At 30.7% G+C, this 13,849-nt stretch overlaps 1 protein-coding gene across 2 annotated transcripts in view; it reads right to left on the bottom strand.

The window, feature by feature from the left end:
• The window catches only part of LOC144835055 (uncharacterized), a 62,205-nt gene that overhangs the window by 23,626 nt on the left and 24,730 nt on the right, over positions 1-13,849 (bottom strand). For both annotated transcript variants that reach the window (XM_078690071.1, XM_078690072.1), the window contains exons 3-9: positions 11,618-11,823; positions 5,824-5,970; positions 4,856-5,102; positions 4,122-4,251; positions 2,063-2,336; positions 1,638-1,841; positions 206-412 (exon numbers count right to left, since the gene is read on the bottom strand). In XM_078690071.1, the coding sequence (XP_078546197.1) occupies positions 206-412; positions 1,638-1,841; positions 2,063-2,336; positions 4,122-4,251; positions 4,856-5,102; positions 5,824-5,970; positions 11,618-11,822 (1,414 nt within the window). In that variant the 5' untranslated portion in view covers position 11,823. The remainder of the gene's footprint in view (positions 1-205; positions 413-1,637; positions 1,842-2,062; positions 2,337-4,121; positions 4,252-4,855; positions 5,103-5,823; positions 5,971-11,617; positions 11,824-13,849) is intronic.

Below are 13,849 nucleotides of genomic sequence, written 5' to 3'. Positions count from 1 at the left end.
GTATAAACTATCAAACTAGTTTGACAAAGTAAGTATAATGTGCCCATATATGGTAGTGGTGTGCTTAAATATGGTAGTGATATGACATTATCATGTCCATATATTTGGGTACATCACATTTTTTTGTCACAGAAAGTTTGATAGTGTAGAGAGAGCTTTAAAAACAGAACTGTCACTACTGTACATTTTGAATTGAATTATCTACCTTTTAAGATTTCCCCAAGGTAGTACGCCATTTTCTTCTGCTGATCCACGCTGCAGTGGTTTTCAATTGACAGCACAACTGGGTAAGGGTTGTTTAAAAATGCATATTTGTTTATAGTTTCTATGACATCACGAAATAGGATTTTGGTTGTTAAGGTGTAACCATGGTAAATAACTGGTTCACCATCTTTTCCATCCCAGCAGTCAACTGAAAATTAGTTAGAAAATATATTATATAATTATTATTTACTTTTTAAACCTGTTTGTAAAGGTGGTATTGCAAGAGGAAGTTTGATTCTACTGAGTGCAGCCCTCAACATTGATTTATGAAATCAGCAGATTGCAGAATAACATCAGGTGTAGGAACCTGACTGCCCTATTTCTTGTGAAATGTAAACCTTGGCTTGTCAACAACATTCTTTTTATCCAGTATTCCTATTTTTCTGTAATTGTTTGAAAGATAAATTAAGCTATAGGCCACAAATAAAATGGAAAAACTGTATAGCGGTAACAGAAGGAAATTTCAAGTTGTTCTATTGGTGTTAACACAAGCATGTTTACAACATTGTTTTTACAAAAATAAAATATGTGAAAAACAACATAATGTCTGTAAAGTCGGCTGAGGTTGAAAAAGAAATCGCAACAAATTTATATTTATAACATTTCTTCTACGGCATATATATAAATATAGTATCCCTAAAGAATTATGTTACGACTTTACTAGGTCTATTTTAACACAATGCAGTAATATTAACCTTTAATCAAAAAGTTTTACACATGAATGCAAGTAAAGCATCAAACTTGAAAACATACACGCACTATTATTAACACCCAATAAAACAACTTTGAAATCTGAATTCATTTCTCTAAAATTTCAATCCATAATTTATCAGCTGACAGAGCTATACTTAATAATTCAAACAACATTTCATTTTTAATTTTTCTGTAGCCATTTTTAGAACTACAGGATTGGTTTTTCTGACAATCAAATTTGCTCAATTATTTTTCTTTTTTAATTTCAGCATTAACCTATGCACAAAACATTAGTAAAATTAGCTCCGCTCCTAATACTATGTTTCTTCCAGAAGTGTGTGCAACACTTTTTTCTCCAGTTCCGACATGGCAGATAAAATCGCATCTCAATATTTTGTTTGCATAATGCGACAATCGAATAAAAAGCTCACTCTATGTATAGTCATGTTTTTCTGAGCGTGCACAGAATTGTCTCTTTACTCGATAGGCATGTAGCCGTGTGGTGAAAATGGAAGGTCGCTATTGATATGCGCAATGATGCAAAACCAGAGCCAGACCACAGCAAGTGTAAAAGACCCTTTAACCTCAACACAAAATATTAGTTTTTCCCTAATGTGACAATAAAATCAGTTTCATTCATAATTTTGTAGACTAAATATATATAAAAAAAACGTTCTTACGTTCAACACATCTGCATCCTGCTTGCAAAACACAGGCATAGATGTCTACACTGGACTGCGACATTAACTGATCACCAACAAGGTATGTGTTGTGTGAGGCCGCCATATAGTAGTGGGACAAAGGTTGTGTCATATCTTGATGAACTTTCTTGTGGCTCTGATTAAAAGCATTTCCTTCCGGACTCAGCAGGTATTTTGTAAAACCTTCAATTTTAAAAAGTAAAAACAAAAAATGGTTGATGGTGATCCCCATTTTAAACAATCTTTTAGCTTTAATGCTCCACCTATACAGGTTATGTCGCTAAACAAAACTCTCACTGTGTATGGAATGTGCATACATACTATTTGAAACACTTCTTATATGAAATATCAAGCAAAAATGTTTAGGTTCGAATCATACTAAAAGTGTTCAGTTCTATACTCACCGTCAATTCCAAGCCATCTGTTCTCTATGTTTTCTGGTACCGGTTCAAACGTATCAATAATTTCTTCGCACATTGCGATTGTTACTGACGCCAACCTTTGCTCAGTTTGCAAGAACTTTTGAAGTTCTTCAGTTGTCATGTATTGTTTTGATTGGCTATATTGCTGGAGTAGAAAAAGTAGTTCCTTTCGAGTACTTATTAATTTGTAAAACTGCATGAATTCTTCATAGTCTAGTTGACCCTCATGTTGTCCTATTGTGTTTGTATCTGCTTCCTGTCAGTAAAATATTAGAAAATAGATTGTAACCACAATAAACATTAATTGAATTTTATTCATAATACATAGCATACAAGTCCATAGCCAGGATTTTTGCAGGGAAGGGGCAAAAATTGTAGTAACTATTTATCATCATTTCTGCTGCTGATCTTTAGTTTTAAAAGGGCACTTCAGGGGGACTCTGTATCACTATGTACCACTAAAGATTATGAGCTTAAGATTATATAACAACATTCTAGTACATTACATAGAAAATGATTTGTATATAATTATTATATCACTTTATAGATGAGTGAATAACCTCCCTAAAGAAATCTTTAATGTGTTTAAGTACAAATTAGAGAAACCCTCACGGCAGTACAAGCCCTCATCAGCAATAGTTCAATTGTAATCAAAGGTCACAGAAGCTAACAACAATCAAGAAATCAAGTAAGTGCTGACAAATATGTTACCCGTAGGTCACACCAATTCTTAAAAGATTGTTCTACTGTACACCTTTACTGTACGGTATTCTCTTCTTATGAAATACTATGCATTTTACCTAATCATGGCATGGATGCAGTGGGTCTACTTTTTGTCAAATAATTAATATCAACTTATCTGACATTAAAGGCAAATTCAACAAAGTAATTAGTTTTGAAAATTTTTTTCAATATATTGTATCTAAACTACTAAGGTACTGAGATACATTTAAACACTACTCGTGAATTGTTATTGTTATAGTTTAATGTTTTTATTAAAATAGCTTCAAATATAATGAGAACATTTTCCAGAAACATAATTTATTGTATTATGATTGTTTGTCTTCTATAAAAAGATTACCGTATATCCTCATAATCCTTATAATCCCACCTCTGGTCTACAGTAATCCCACCCTCTAATTTATGTCTGTCTGTCTACGTTCATACTAAGCCCAGATTCCGAAATCATGGAAAACAAACATTGTATTTAAGAATTATACATACACTCACAAACATATCTACAGGTATGTAATTGAAAAATGTACCAAGCTGAGGTATTATAATTAATATAAGTATATGAATTTTTTTGTTTTTTTAACAGAAAATGTACCACCGGAGGTTATGAGCTTAAGATTATATAACAACATTCTAGTACATTACATAGAAAATGATTATGGTTTACATATAACATTATAGGTGAGTGAATAATCTCCCAGAAGAAATCTTTAATGTGTTTAAGTACAAATTAGAGAAACACATGAACCCTTACAGCAGTACAAGCCCTCATCAGCAATAGTTCAATTGTAATCAAAGGTCACAGAAGCTTAAACAACAATCAAGAAATCAAGTAAGTAGCGAGTAAAATGGACGAGCAGGGGTGCCGGTTACCTTACCTAAAAGAGCCAACAATATCGGCATGGGTTGGAGGCCGACTCGCTCCTAGTTCTCGTGGTGGAACAAGTCTTCTCGGATAAGGACTATAAACCGTAGGTCCAGTGTACACAGTTATAACCCGTGTTCACTTTAAAGAACTCAGTTCACCATTCAAGACGAGTAGGGGTTACACAGGTAAAATGGTTTACAAAATAGTCCATGTATCAGGTGGATTACCAATTATCTGATAGGACAGTGATTAATTTACTATTGCTAATCTTTGGCCACATGTTCTTAAAGACAAAAAATAAAAATTGCTGAATATGTTGTCCATGGTCACAGCAATTATCAAAGATATTGTTCTACGGTACACCTTTACTATACGGTATTCTCATTTATAAAAGCATATCTTTAAAGCATCCTCAAATAAAAATCTAAAAATACGTACTCTGAAGAGTTTTTTAATTTTGCGTTTACTGAGTTTAAAGTTGAGTTTGTGAAGTAGCTTGATGACCTCATCCATGTCCAGAAGTCCATTCTTACTTTTGTCTGCCGTCTCAAATGTTGTTCTCAACCAGGTAAACAAATGTTAAGGTTTTAAAACAGTATGATTATATCAGTTTTCATCAATATACTCATGGATACTTTCCCATTCTCAGTGCTGTATCTCCACATACAACAATTTTGTCCAGTATCATAGAAATATTCGGTAAACAGCATCTAATGTGTATCTCATGTGGTGTCTGTATCATGCAAGGTAAGGTTAGGTTATAGTCTATGATAGATATAAGGAACACATGCGATGTTGTATTACTGAATATTCATATGAGATACATACTGAGAATAATACTTTTTTTTGTCTTGAGAATCGTACTTACTTGACTGACTGTTAGAGTCCACTGGATGAAGCATATGTGACAAAACTTTTTGTTCCGTTATTTTTTGTACTTTTCATATATAATGAATGTTTGTGCTTGCTGAACATGTGGGGTTGCTTATGTTGTCTGTTTTAGTGTATTAATGTCAATTGTTGAATTATAATTAAATTTTTATAATATTCTATTTTTCATTGATTTGAAGGCATCCAGTAATTGCACTTTAAGATTTTAAATAAAATTTAAAAAATACAATAACAAAATGCGTCAGTGATTGATAACAAAAGTTTTTATATTTAAAGGATATTTATCTCTAAGTCGGTTACTTTTGACCAGCATGTCTTCCATCTGTAAGCCAGCAAGCAAAAAACGCACTCCTTGAATCCAAATACACGCCTCCTGGATTGTATTGGCCACTAAATCAACTGTTTCTAATCCGTTGCCATAAATGATCGAAAAACAGCACGCCGAGTTAACATTCTCATTCACAAGGCTACGCTTGAATGAATCTGTGTTCTGTCCTTCGCGCACCTCTTTGATGGAATCCACAGCGACTAAAATAGTATAAAAAAGTAAATGCAATTAGTGATATTTCATCCTTTCAAAAAGGATGCAATAGCGAAATTACTCTATAGCGTTTTTTATGTGAGAGGTATTACGATCGTTAGAACTAATGACTCCCAACTGTTCATGCTTCTAAGTAAAGAAATTTCAAAGCTAAAATTGGTTTAGCTTAACCGATTTTCACAATAGTAATTCCAAAAACATTGTAAAGATGTTTTTGCAAACACAACAAATCCAAAGGAATGCATGCTATAAATGTATTCTCATATACAGTAGAACACATAGTTATGGGGACACTTTGTTTCGTCCCAAAAGTGTTCCCTTAATAGGGGTTAGTCATTAATGATAATGTTCTGTCTGAACATGCTGACTAATAACATTACCAATCAGTTTAAATGCCTCAGCATTTAATATCAACATAATATATTTCCCCTATACTTATACTAATAGCTTTAACTTCACTATTTGGGTAAATTTCTGTTTCATAATTAACTATAAAAATGTATATGAAATGTATATGCTACTGTACACATACCTTTTTGTAGTGTAGCATCATTGAAAATACAGTAAAGCTACTATTAAGGGAACACCTTTGGGAGTGTCCACTGAATGCTGTTGTAGTAGTAGTGTGTTAAAACCTATGCCTGTTGTTTACATGTATTCTTAATAGGAGGGTTCTACTATAATGTCAAATGGAAAACATTGACTTACTTTTGGCTTTTGTGCCTTTGCGGGTAGGCTTCCATCGTATGCAACTGTTTTGTTCGTCTAAGTAGTATGTTCGGTTTGATTTTGTTCCTTGTGCTTTGACCTTGGTAAGTATTGTTCCTTGCTTCATACAGTAAATACAGACTGACACTGTATGACAAAACATTTAAATGTTATTTACATACATCATTTTCAAGTAAACAAGTGAGGCAAGTATTTTGATTCAATATTTTTTATTGTTGCACATCAAAGGGCGACATAACCTTTTGACCTGTTTTGCCACTCCTTTTGGTACAATCAAAATTTGTTGTTTTGTTTGTACATTGTACATTTACATGTACATTGTACATGTAAATATTTTGACTACTATACTACTACTTCACAAAACAACATATTTACAAAAAAATATTTTTTTTATAAAGTTTCTATAGGTTAGGTTACCAAACAAAATGTTAGCTTACAACTAAAACAAAAGGTTTACAATATGTTTTAAAAAAAAACTATGGTATTATATAAGAAGCAAAAAAAATGGAGGGGTCTGTGGCAGTGGTACCTGCTTCTGATCCTCTTTGAATCTGCCTACACGAAAATCATATTTTTACACAAATTAAAACTGAAAAACAATATTTCATTTTTAAGCACAAAATATATGGCTGAGTAGTTTACATTGTGAAAGTGAATTAAAAGTCTGTGAACCAGTGCATCCTATTTTTATAGGTGCTGTACATACATGGTAAGAAAATCATTATTTTTATACATTGAATTACATTATTTTCAAGCATCATCATTTTTACTTAATTCATATCAGATTCAACCTTAATGAAGCCCCTATTTGGTAAACAATATTATAAAACCAGTAGTGAAAAACAAAGTCTTGATTGCTTTATCTTTTGTTTCTTCATCTTCGTTTCATATTCAAAGATTATCTTCTTTATGTTAAAGCTGCTGATAAAATATTCTGTTAAACCATCAATAGATGGGAGATTTAAAAACTCCTATGGTACGGAATCAAATTATGATCTTGAAAAAACTAAGAACTACTAAACCATGGATCATTGTACCGTTGTCAAAGGTATCCTTTTTGACTCAAAAAATAAATAAAGGATCAAAATGAAAACAAAATCTTGATTGCCTCTTTTCAATTTTAAGGATCATTTTCTTTATGTCAAGCTGCAGATAAAATAATTTAATAAAGCTTCTATGATATCCAATATCCTAACCAATGATGATTGTCTTAAAAAACAAAAATCAATTAAACCAGGGGTAATTGTGCCCGTATCAAAGAGATATTTTTTTAACCCAAAATGGAAGCAAAATCTTGATTCTTTTATCTTTTGCTGCTTATTTTCAAATTAAAATGTTCACTTGAAACCACATTTTACTTGTTGTAATTATCTAATTGATCTAACCCACAATATTTGATATATGTATGGTTAATACGCATTTATATTTTATAATAAAGTAATAATGTATTTTCTTTTGTTTATATTATGAATTCCATCTTATTTACAACACAGATCTGGTGCTATGTTTAAACACAGCAACATTATTATTATATGTTATTTTGTCATTATTCTATTTAAAACTTTGTCCATTAAGTTTTGTTTCTGAAATAAACTTTTTGTACCAATAATTTTCATGCAGATAACATTAAAAGAAACAGTCAATCAGAAAGCAGACAATGTAGGAGCCACTAAAACCTATGTGTTTCGACACAAAACATGTATGTTTTATAGTGGCTCGTATGAGGACATGTTATGTATGTAAATGAAATTTTGAGCTTAGATGTTATCATATTATTCAACTTTCAATGAATATCAATAAGATTAAGAAAAATAAATTGTGAATTCATTGAAAAGATTTTTTTCTTCAATTAAATGAAATTGGTGAAATATTTGATTTTCAATTCTGAATTTAAGATCAAATATTTTATAAATATGCTGTATTTGTCTGTTTCAAAATAAGATGTGTTGAAAAGGTCGCACAAAGGTCAGATATACTTGGCTTTAACTGTAAATGAAATATTGATGCAATTTAGCATTATAGTAAATTTGTCAACCTTATGAAATTTGAAATTTATTTAGAGTTTAATGAATTTTTTTTAATCCAATACACAGGGATGATTGTTTTATTCAATTTTTATTTATAACCTCGTCTGTTGTATAATATTTTAGGGCTCACATGAATGTATTTTAATATAATAAATGTAAGTTTTCTTAAACTATTCTAATCAAAGCAAATGCTTCACAGTTTTAAGTTATTTTAAAAGAAAAAAAATGTATACATAGAATATGCAATACATAACAAAACAATTCATATTTAATGCATAATTGTCAATAATGCATTTATATGCGTCTATAGACATTCAACCTCATTTCAAATTATTGCCTCAAAATGAACTGGGAAGGCAGGAATCAAATGTAGCTGGATGATGTCTAAAAATCGGTAGCTCTATGTTAATAACTCATCGTTGTATAGCCACTAAAACCGTGTAAGGAAGTGCAATGCGCACAATGGATTAACATAACCTAACTTGTTCCTAAGTTGTTAGTAGTTTACAGAAGCCTTTAGACAAAAGTAAACAATACATTGTCCCATGAAAAAATAATTGTTGTTGAATATGCCAATTTAATGTTACATAATAGTTCACTTTGACCAAATATTTCATCACCAAAAAAATGATTTACCTGAAAAAACTGAAATGTAAAGCAAAAAATAGTCAAATTGTCTGACAGACTGTTTCTTTTGTCGTTTTATAAGTGAAGTCATTATTTTTGTTTTTTATTTTGTACTTTTTTTTCTATGGAAGTGAATAACTTCATTAAAACTGCAACATGTCCTATTCAAAGTCTGAATTTATAAATCTATATTTTTCATGATTTTGGGAGACAATACATTTTTAAGGACCATGACATTATCCGACACAAAGAAGAAATAAACAGAAAATTGTCTGGCATCACATGTATTCAATTCATTGCATTGTTGAAAGCCTTATAGGCCACAAAGGTTTGAGAATGTAACTGATACTAATTCTTTTTTGTATCATTTGAAGATTTCAACTTTAAGGCTGCTTAACAACATGAGATACATTTCTTGGAACAAACAAGACTAAACTTGTTTGTTGAAAAGTATATAGCATGATTGAGTATTAAGCTCAACACCATTGACGTTAATTACACTAGATAAATTTATAATCAATTGCAATCCATAAATATGGTAAGTACGTACAATGTAATCTTAATTTTTTTTTGCAGCATTTATCTGATTTTTTATTATACAGTAGAACTCATTGGGACACTTTCCATGAAATAAATATAGAGGAAATATATGTTTTAATACTACAACCAATCCAAACTTTGCCTCCAGATAACCATGCCCATGTTATTGTATAATATAATGATACTATAATTCTATACTAATATATAGAATACTTTATTTGTCCCCCTAGGAGAAATGATTAAAAACCGGACTTTCCGAAATACAGAAAGGGGAATTAAAAAACCAGTTGAAAAGAAACACTAATATAAACATCTTTTTGAATTGTACTAAATTATTGCATTACGTCAATATTTTTGAGAAGTTTAGACAAAATTGAAATCTCTTAGGATCACAATTAAGTGAGATATTTCACCTAGATAAGAGGATTATTCAATATAAGGGTTTAAGTGTTTCCTGAGATCACTTATACAATTGAACAAATTGTTTAATAAAGCATAATAGCTCCATGAGTAAAAGTAAAATACAGTATACAGAAATAACAAAAAATAATTAAAACAAATTGAATAGTTATTGCCCAAAACAACATTAAAAATACATAAATAAAATGATATTTTCCCGATATTTGGCATTTTGAAAGTTAATCATGGAGAGCCTTTTCGATAGTCTAATTATCCACAGGGTGCTGCACTGTTTGAATTAAATACAATAGAATAATTAATTACTATATTGCAGACTATTTAAAGTCTTTCGAGATTTCAATTTATATTTCCAAATTGAATGAGATTAATTTGGAAGGTATATAAATAGTTAAAATAAAGCAAAAAATGGAGGGAAAAAAACAAAAGAGCAATGCTTGTTTTTATGGCTATCTTTATGCATATAAAAATAACAATCTGACAATGACAGGACAATACATAAACAAATATTAGACAAATTACTTACACAACTGTAGGCTAACATTTTGTTTAAAAATAAAGTAACGTACAATACAGATTTTTGTATATATGATAAAAACACAGCATTGCACTTAAGCTAAATATAAAATGAGATAAGATATTGTTTGTATTGATGTTTCAAGATAGTAACACTTTTACTTTTACAGTAAATAAATGAAGCAAGAACCAAATGGTGGTCTGTGGGTCCGATATTGTGGTGTGAAGGTTGGAAATATTAAATATTGTTAAATATTTATGATGTTGTATAATTTCACATGGTATTGACAAAATCAAATTTTTTTAAAACACAGGGAAGACACTGTTTACAATCACAGAAATGTTCATGTAAGGTTGGATAAATTAAATATTGTCTATACTGTATTTTCACATGGTATCAAATAAATCAAATAAAAATATTTTAAAAAACAGAGGGATGAAAATGTCTACAATTTTTTGGTAATTTTCATGTAAGGTTTGACAAATAATAAATATCGTCTCAGATTGTATTGCATATGGTATTAAATAAATCCTCAAATTAAAAAAAAAGATGATAAATAAAATTGTTTACCTTATTGATTTTGGCCCCTCTTTTTTTTAAATGTGCAAAATTGGATCGTAAACACAATTATTTACCTTAAAAAACTGTAAACCAAAAATATTTTTTGGTTAAATACTGTATAATCTTTTATTTTGTCTTAAATGAGAAATCATTTTTGTTCATTTTTTTTCTATGGTAGTGAATAACTGCAAATCACCTATTCAAAGTCTGAATTCATTAATCTCCATGTTTTGTGGGGACAATACATCTTTAAACACTGAATTAAATATAAAGTGGATTGATCTAAATGCAATAAACATTCAATGAGTAGTACACTCCATTACGCCGCTGGCATAAAATATATCTTAGAACAAATTCATTCAATCAATTGTTGTGGACATCTATCAGAGTTGAAATGTTCAAATGATAAACACAAAAAAATAGTAGAATCATACTCTATGGTACATCGCAAAGGCATTATCTTAAATCAAATTATGAATTCAATGATACGCATGTAATATTAAGTATTGCTATATGTGTTAAAGAATCTCATCTCGCTCTCTGTGTGTCCAACTGGCAGGTTGGACATGTAGTACACGGTCTTCCAAATGAGATAGGCCATTGGTTCTGTGTGCAACATGGCTCATGTGCATGTTAAAGAACCCAGTACACTCTTCAAAAAGAGTAGGGATCATTTCCTGGTGTACTGCAAATTTCCCCACCAGAAGGAACCACCTTAGGGGGACGGTTATCCTTGGTGTGCCCACCAACAATTTTCTATTTATTTATCTAGAACTGGAGTAAAATTTGAAATAATTAATTCCCCCAATGGCTTATTGTGATTCCATAGCCAATCCCTTCTTTCGCAGGAGAACATTCCTGTTTGAAATCTATAAATACTAGTAAGAACATTCCATGGTTTTAAATTGTTGCTGACTTTAATGCCGCCAATAACTGGAAGTTTTAAAACACTAGTACCAATTAAATTAAAACCGTTTTACAAGAAATCAGTAACCATATCAAAATTACAACTTGTTTATTAACTAGAATTGCAAATAAAGAACAAAAGAAACATTAATATTATCAAAGTGTTTTAAATCTTTACCATCAAATTCTTGGGAAGACCAGTTCTTTGCCGTTTCTGATGGTATCACTGCCATTCTGTCTTTTCTTCTAGCTGACCTTTTGGCAAGATTTGGAATCTCAATTTGTGATGTCGAAGATGACCTACCATTAAATCTTTTCCTGGAAGTTCCACTACCCTCCTCCCCTTCATCAAAGGGCTGGTAGGTTAGGGAAGATGTACTCATTCTATTAAAACAAAAAAACAACAAATATTAAAATCTGAATTTATCTTATCTTATGAGGTGGTTATAAGTGAAAACCTGAGGCTGTGTATCAGTTCATTTCATGGACTTTGTCATCTAAGGTTTAGATGCTTACTTAAGGATATTGTCACATAATAGTTATTCACTTTGAGCAAAAATTATATTGAATAAAAAATTACCCGAAAAACTGTAATTGAAAGCAAAAAATAGTCAAATTGACTGCCAGACAATTGGTTTTGGTTATAAATTGAACCATTTGTTTTGTGTTTTTTTTCTATTCAAAATGTTTTTAGGGGACAAATATACCTTTGCTAAGCTAAGCATGATTGATAAATTTGACTCCAGTATCATAATTTAGAAGTAGTGAAACTGACAATCCTACTTATTTAGAATAGTGTAGAGATCGTTCATTTGCATTTGGACCAATAGCTAAACGTCCAATCCAGAGAATGAGAACAATGCATCTGGCATTTTTACTCATCTATGACCAGTTGATTTGAAATTCTTAAATTTGTTACTACCTATGTGCTGCCCTCTGTTGTAGCCTACTGTACACTTAAATACATTATGTCAAGTCTCAAGCATCCACTTTTTAACCCAACCTCAAGCTTTCACATCACATACCTAGCTTCAAAGTGTTGTTGTTTATCATGCTTAGAATCACCATCACCTATCCTAGGCCATAAACAACATAACATCAACTTTATGAGGAGTATGATAATAATTAGGGACGTTTTAAACCATGGACGGTTTTCACCCTGAATGTTTTGACCCATTGGCTGGGACTTTCTGCCCTAATTTAGGCATAAACATTTATTTGTTTAGGGTTGGGGACATGACATGCCAGGGTTGTAACTCTTTCTACTCCACGTACTCCCTAAGCCTTAATTGAGGCTTAGTTATAAGTATGATTTATAATTATAAATTATAAATAGATTATCCATCCTGTAATTGCCCGCTGATGGATGAAAAAAAAAAGTTTTATTCGAGGCTTACTGTAGTGGAGAAAACAGTTCAGAAATTAAATGTGTTTTAGAGTCTTACAAAATAACTACTGTAAATGATAAGACTTTATACAGTAATTTTTTATTTTTTATATTATTTTATTTTTAATATTAGATATCAAAATGTAATAATTCACAAATTTTAAGCATTTTTCTGTTTTAGTATCTCATTTTAAAGAAATTAATTAATTTAGAAACGATGAGGAAATCTGTGAGAATGAGAAAAAACATACTGTACTTAAATATGTTTTAAAATAGAGTAGAATGACATACAAACAATAGACATGTAACATATAGGAAATGAAGAACAAGTCAAGGGAACAAGTTATGATATCATCAAGGGAACGCAACAGGTTGTCACAAAACATGTAATTCCACTTTTAACAGGATAAATAGTCTGTGTTCTATAGCAATGATAAAAACATGTTTTGGGGCCAAAATGGTTTAAAACAGTAAATAGCAATGTCAATGTGTAGGCAGTGAGAGTAAGAGAGAGTAATCTTGCCTTCAGGATGCAAATCAATTTGGTGATTGAGTATGTTGAGACATATTTCCCATTGTTTGCTTCAACAGAAATTGTTGTTCTTAATAAGGAGGAAGGGTTATACTGTATACAGTATCTTATTTTATAAAATCATCTATAAACCTATAAAGTTAATTAATAACTCTTTGTTCAACTCATTATATTATATAATAAATATATTGTTATATACTTAAATATTATATTTTATTTCAACATAAGGCATAAAACTAAAAAATTTTGATTTTTAATTGTTTTATTATCAATAAAGATACAGTATGTGCCTGTGTTTTCTAAATAAATATTATGATATTATTATCATTTCAAATTGACAATCTTTCATTTTCGCAAGCTGTCCCGCAGCCCTTCAAAAATGTTTCGCAGCCTAAATTCGGGCCGCAGCCCATAACTTGCAGGAAGTTGTACTACATTGTTTGCAACAGCATTCATTTCAGATGATCTGTAAATTAATAATTAATAAAATT

This window comes from Antedon bifida, chromosome 2, assembly GCF_963402885.1.
Source record: "Antedon bifida chromosome 2, ecAntBifi1.1, whole genome shotgun sequence".
Lineage (NCBI taxonomy): Eukaryota > Metazoa > Echinodermata > Crinoidea > Comatulida > Antedonidae > Antedon > Antedon bifida.
The sequence above is the reverse complement of the archived record's forward strand: the minus strand, read 5'-3'. Positions and strand labels throughout refer to the sequence as shown.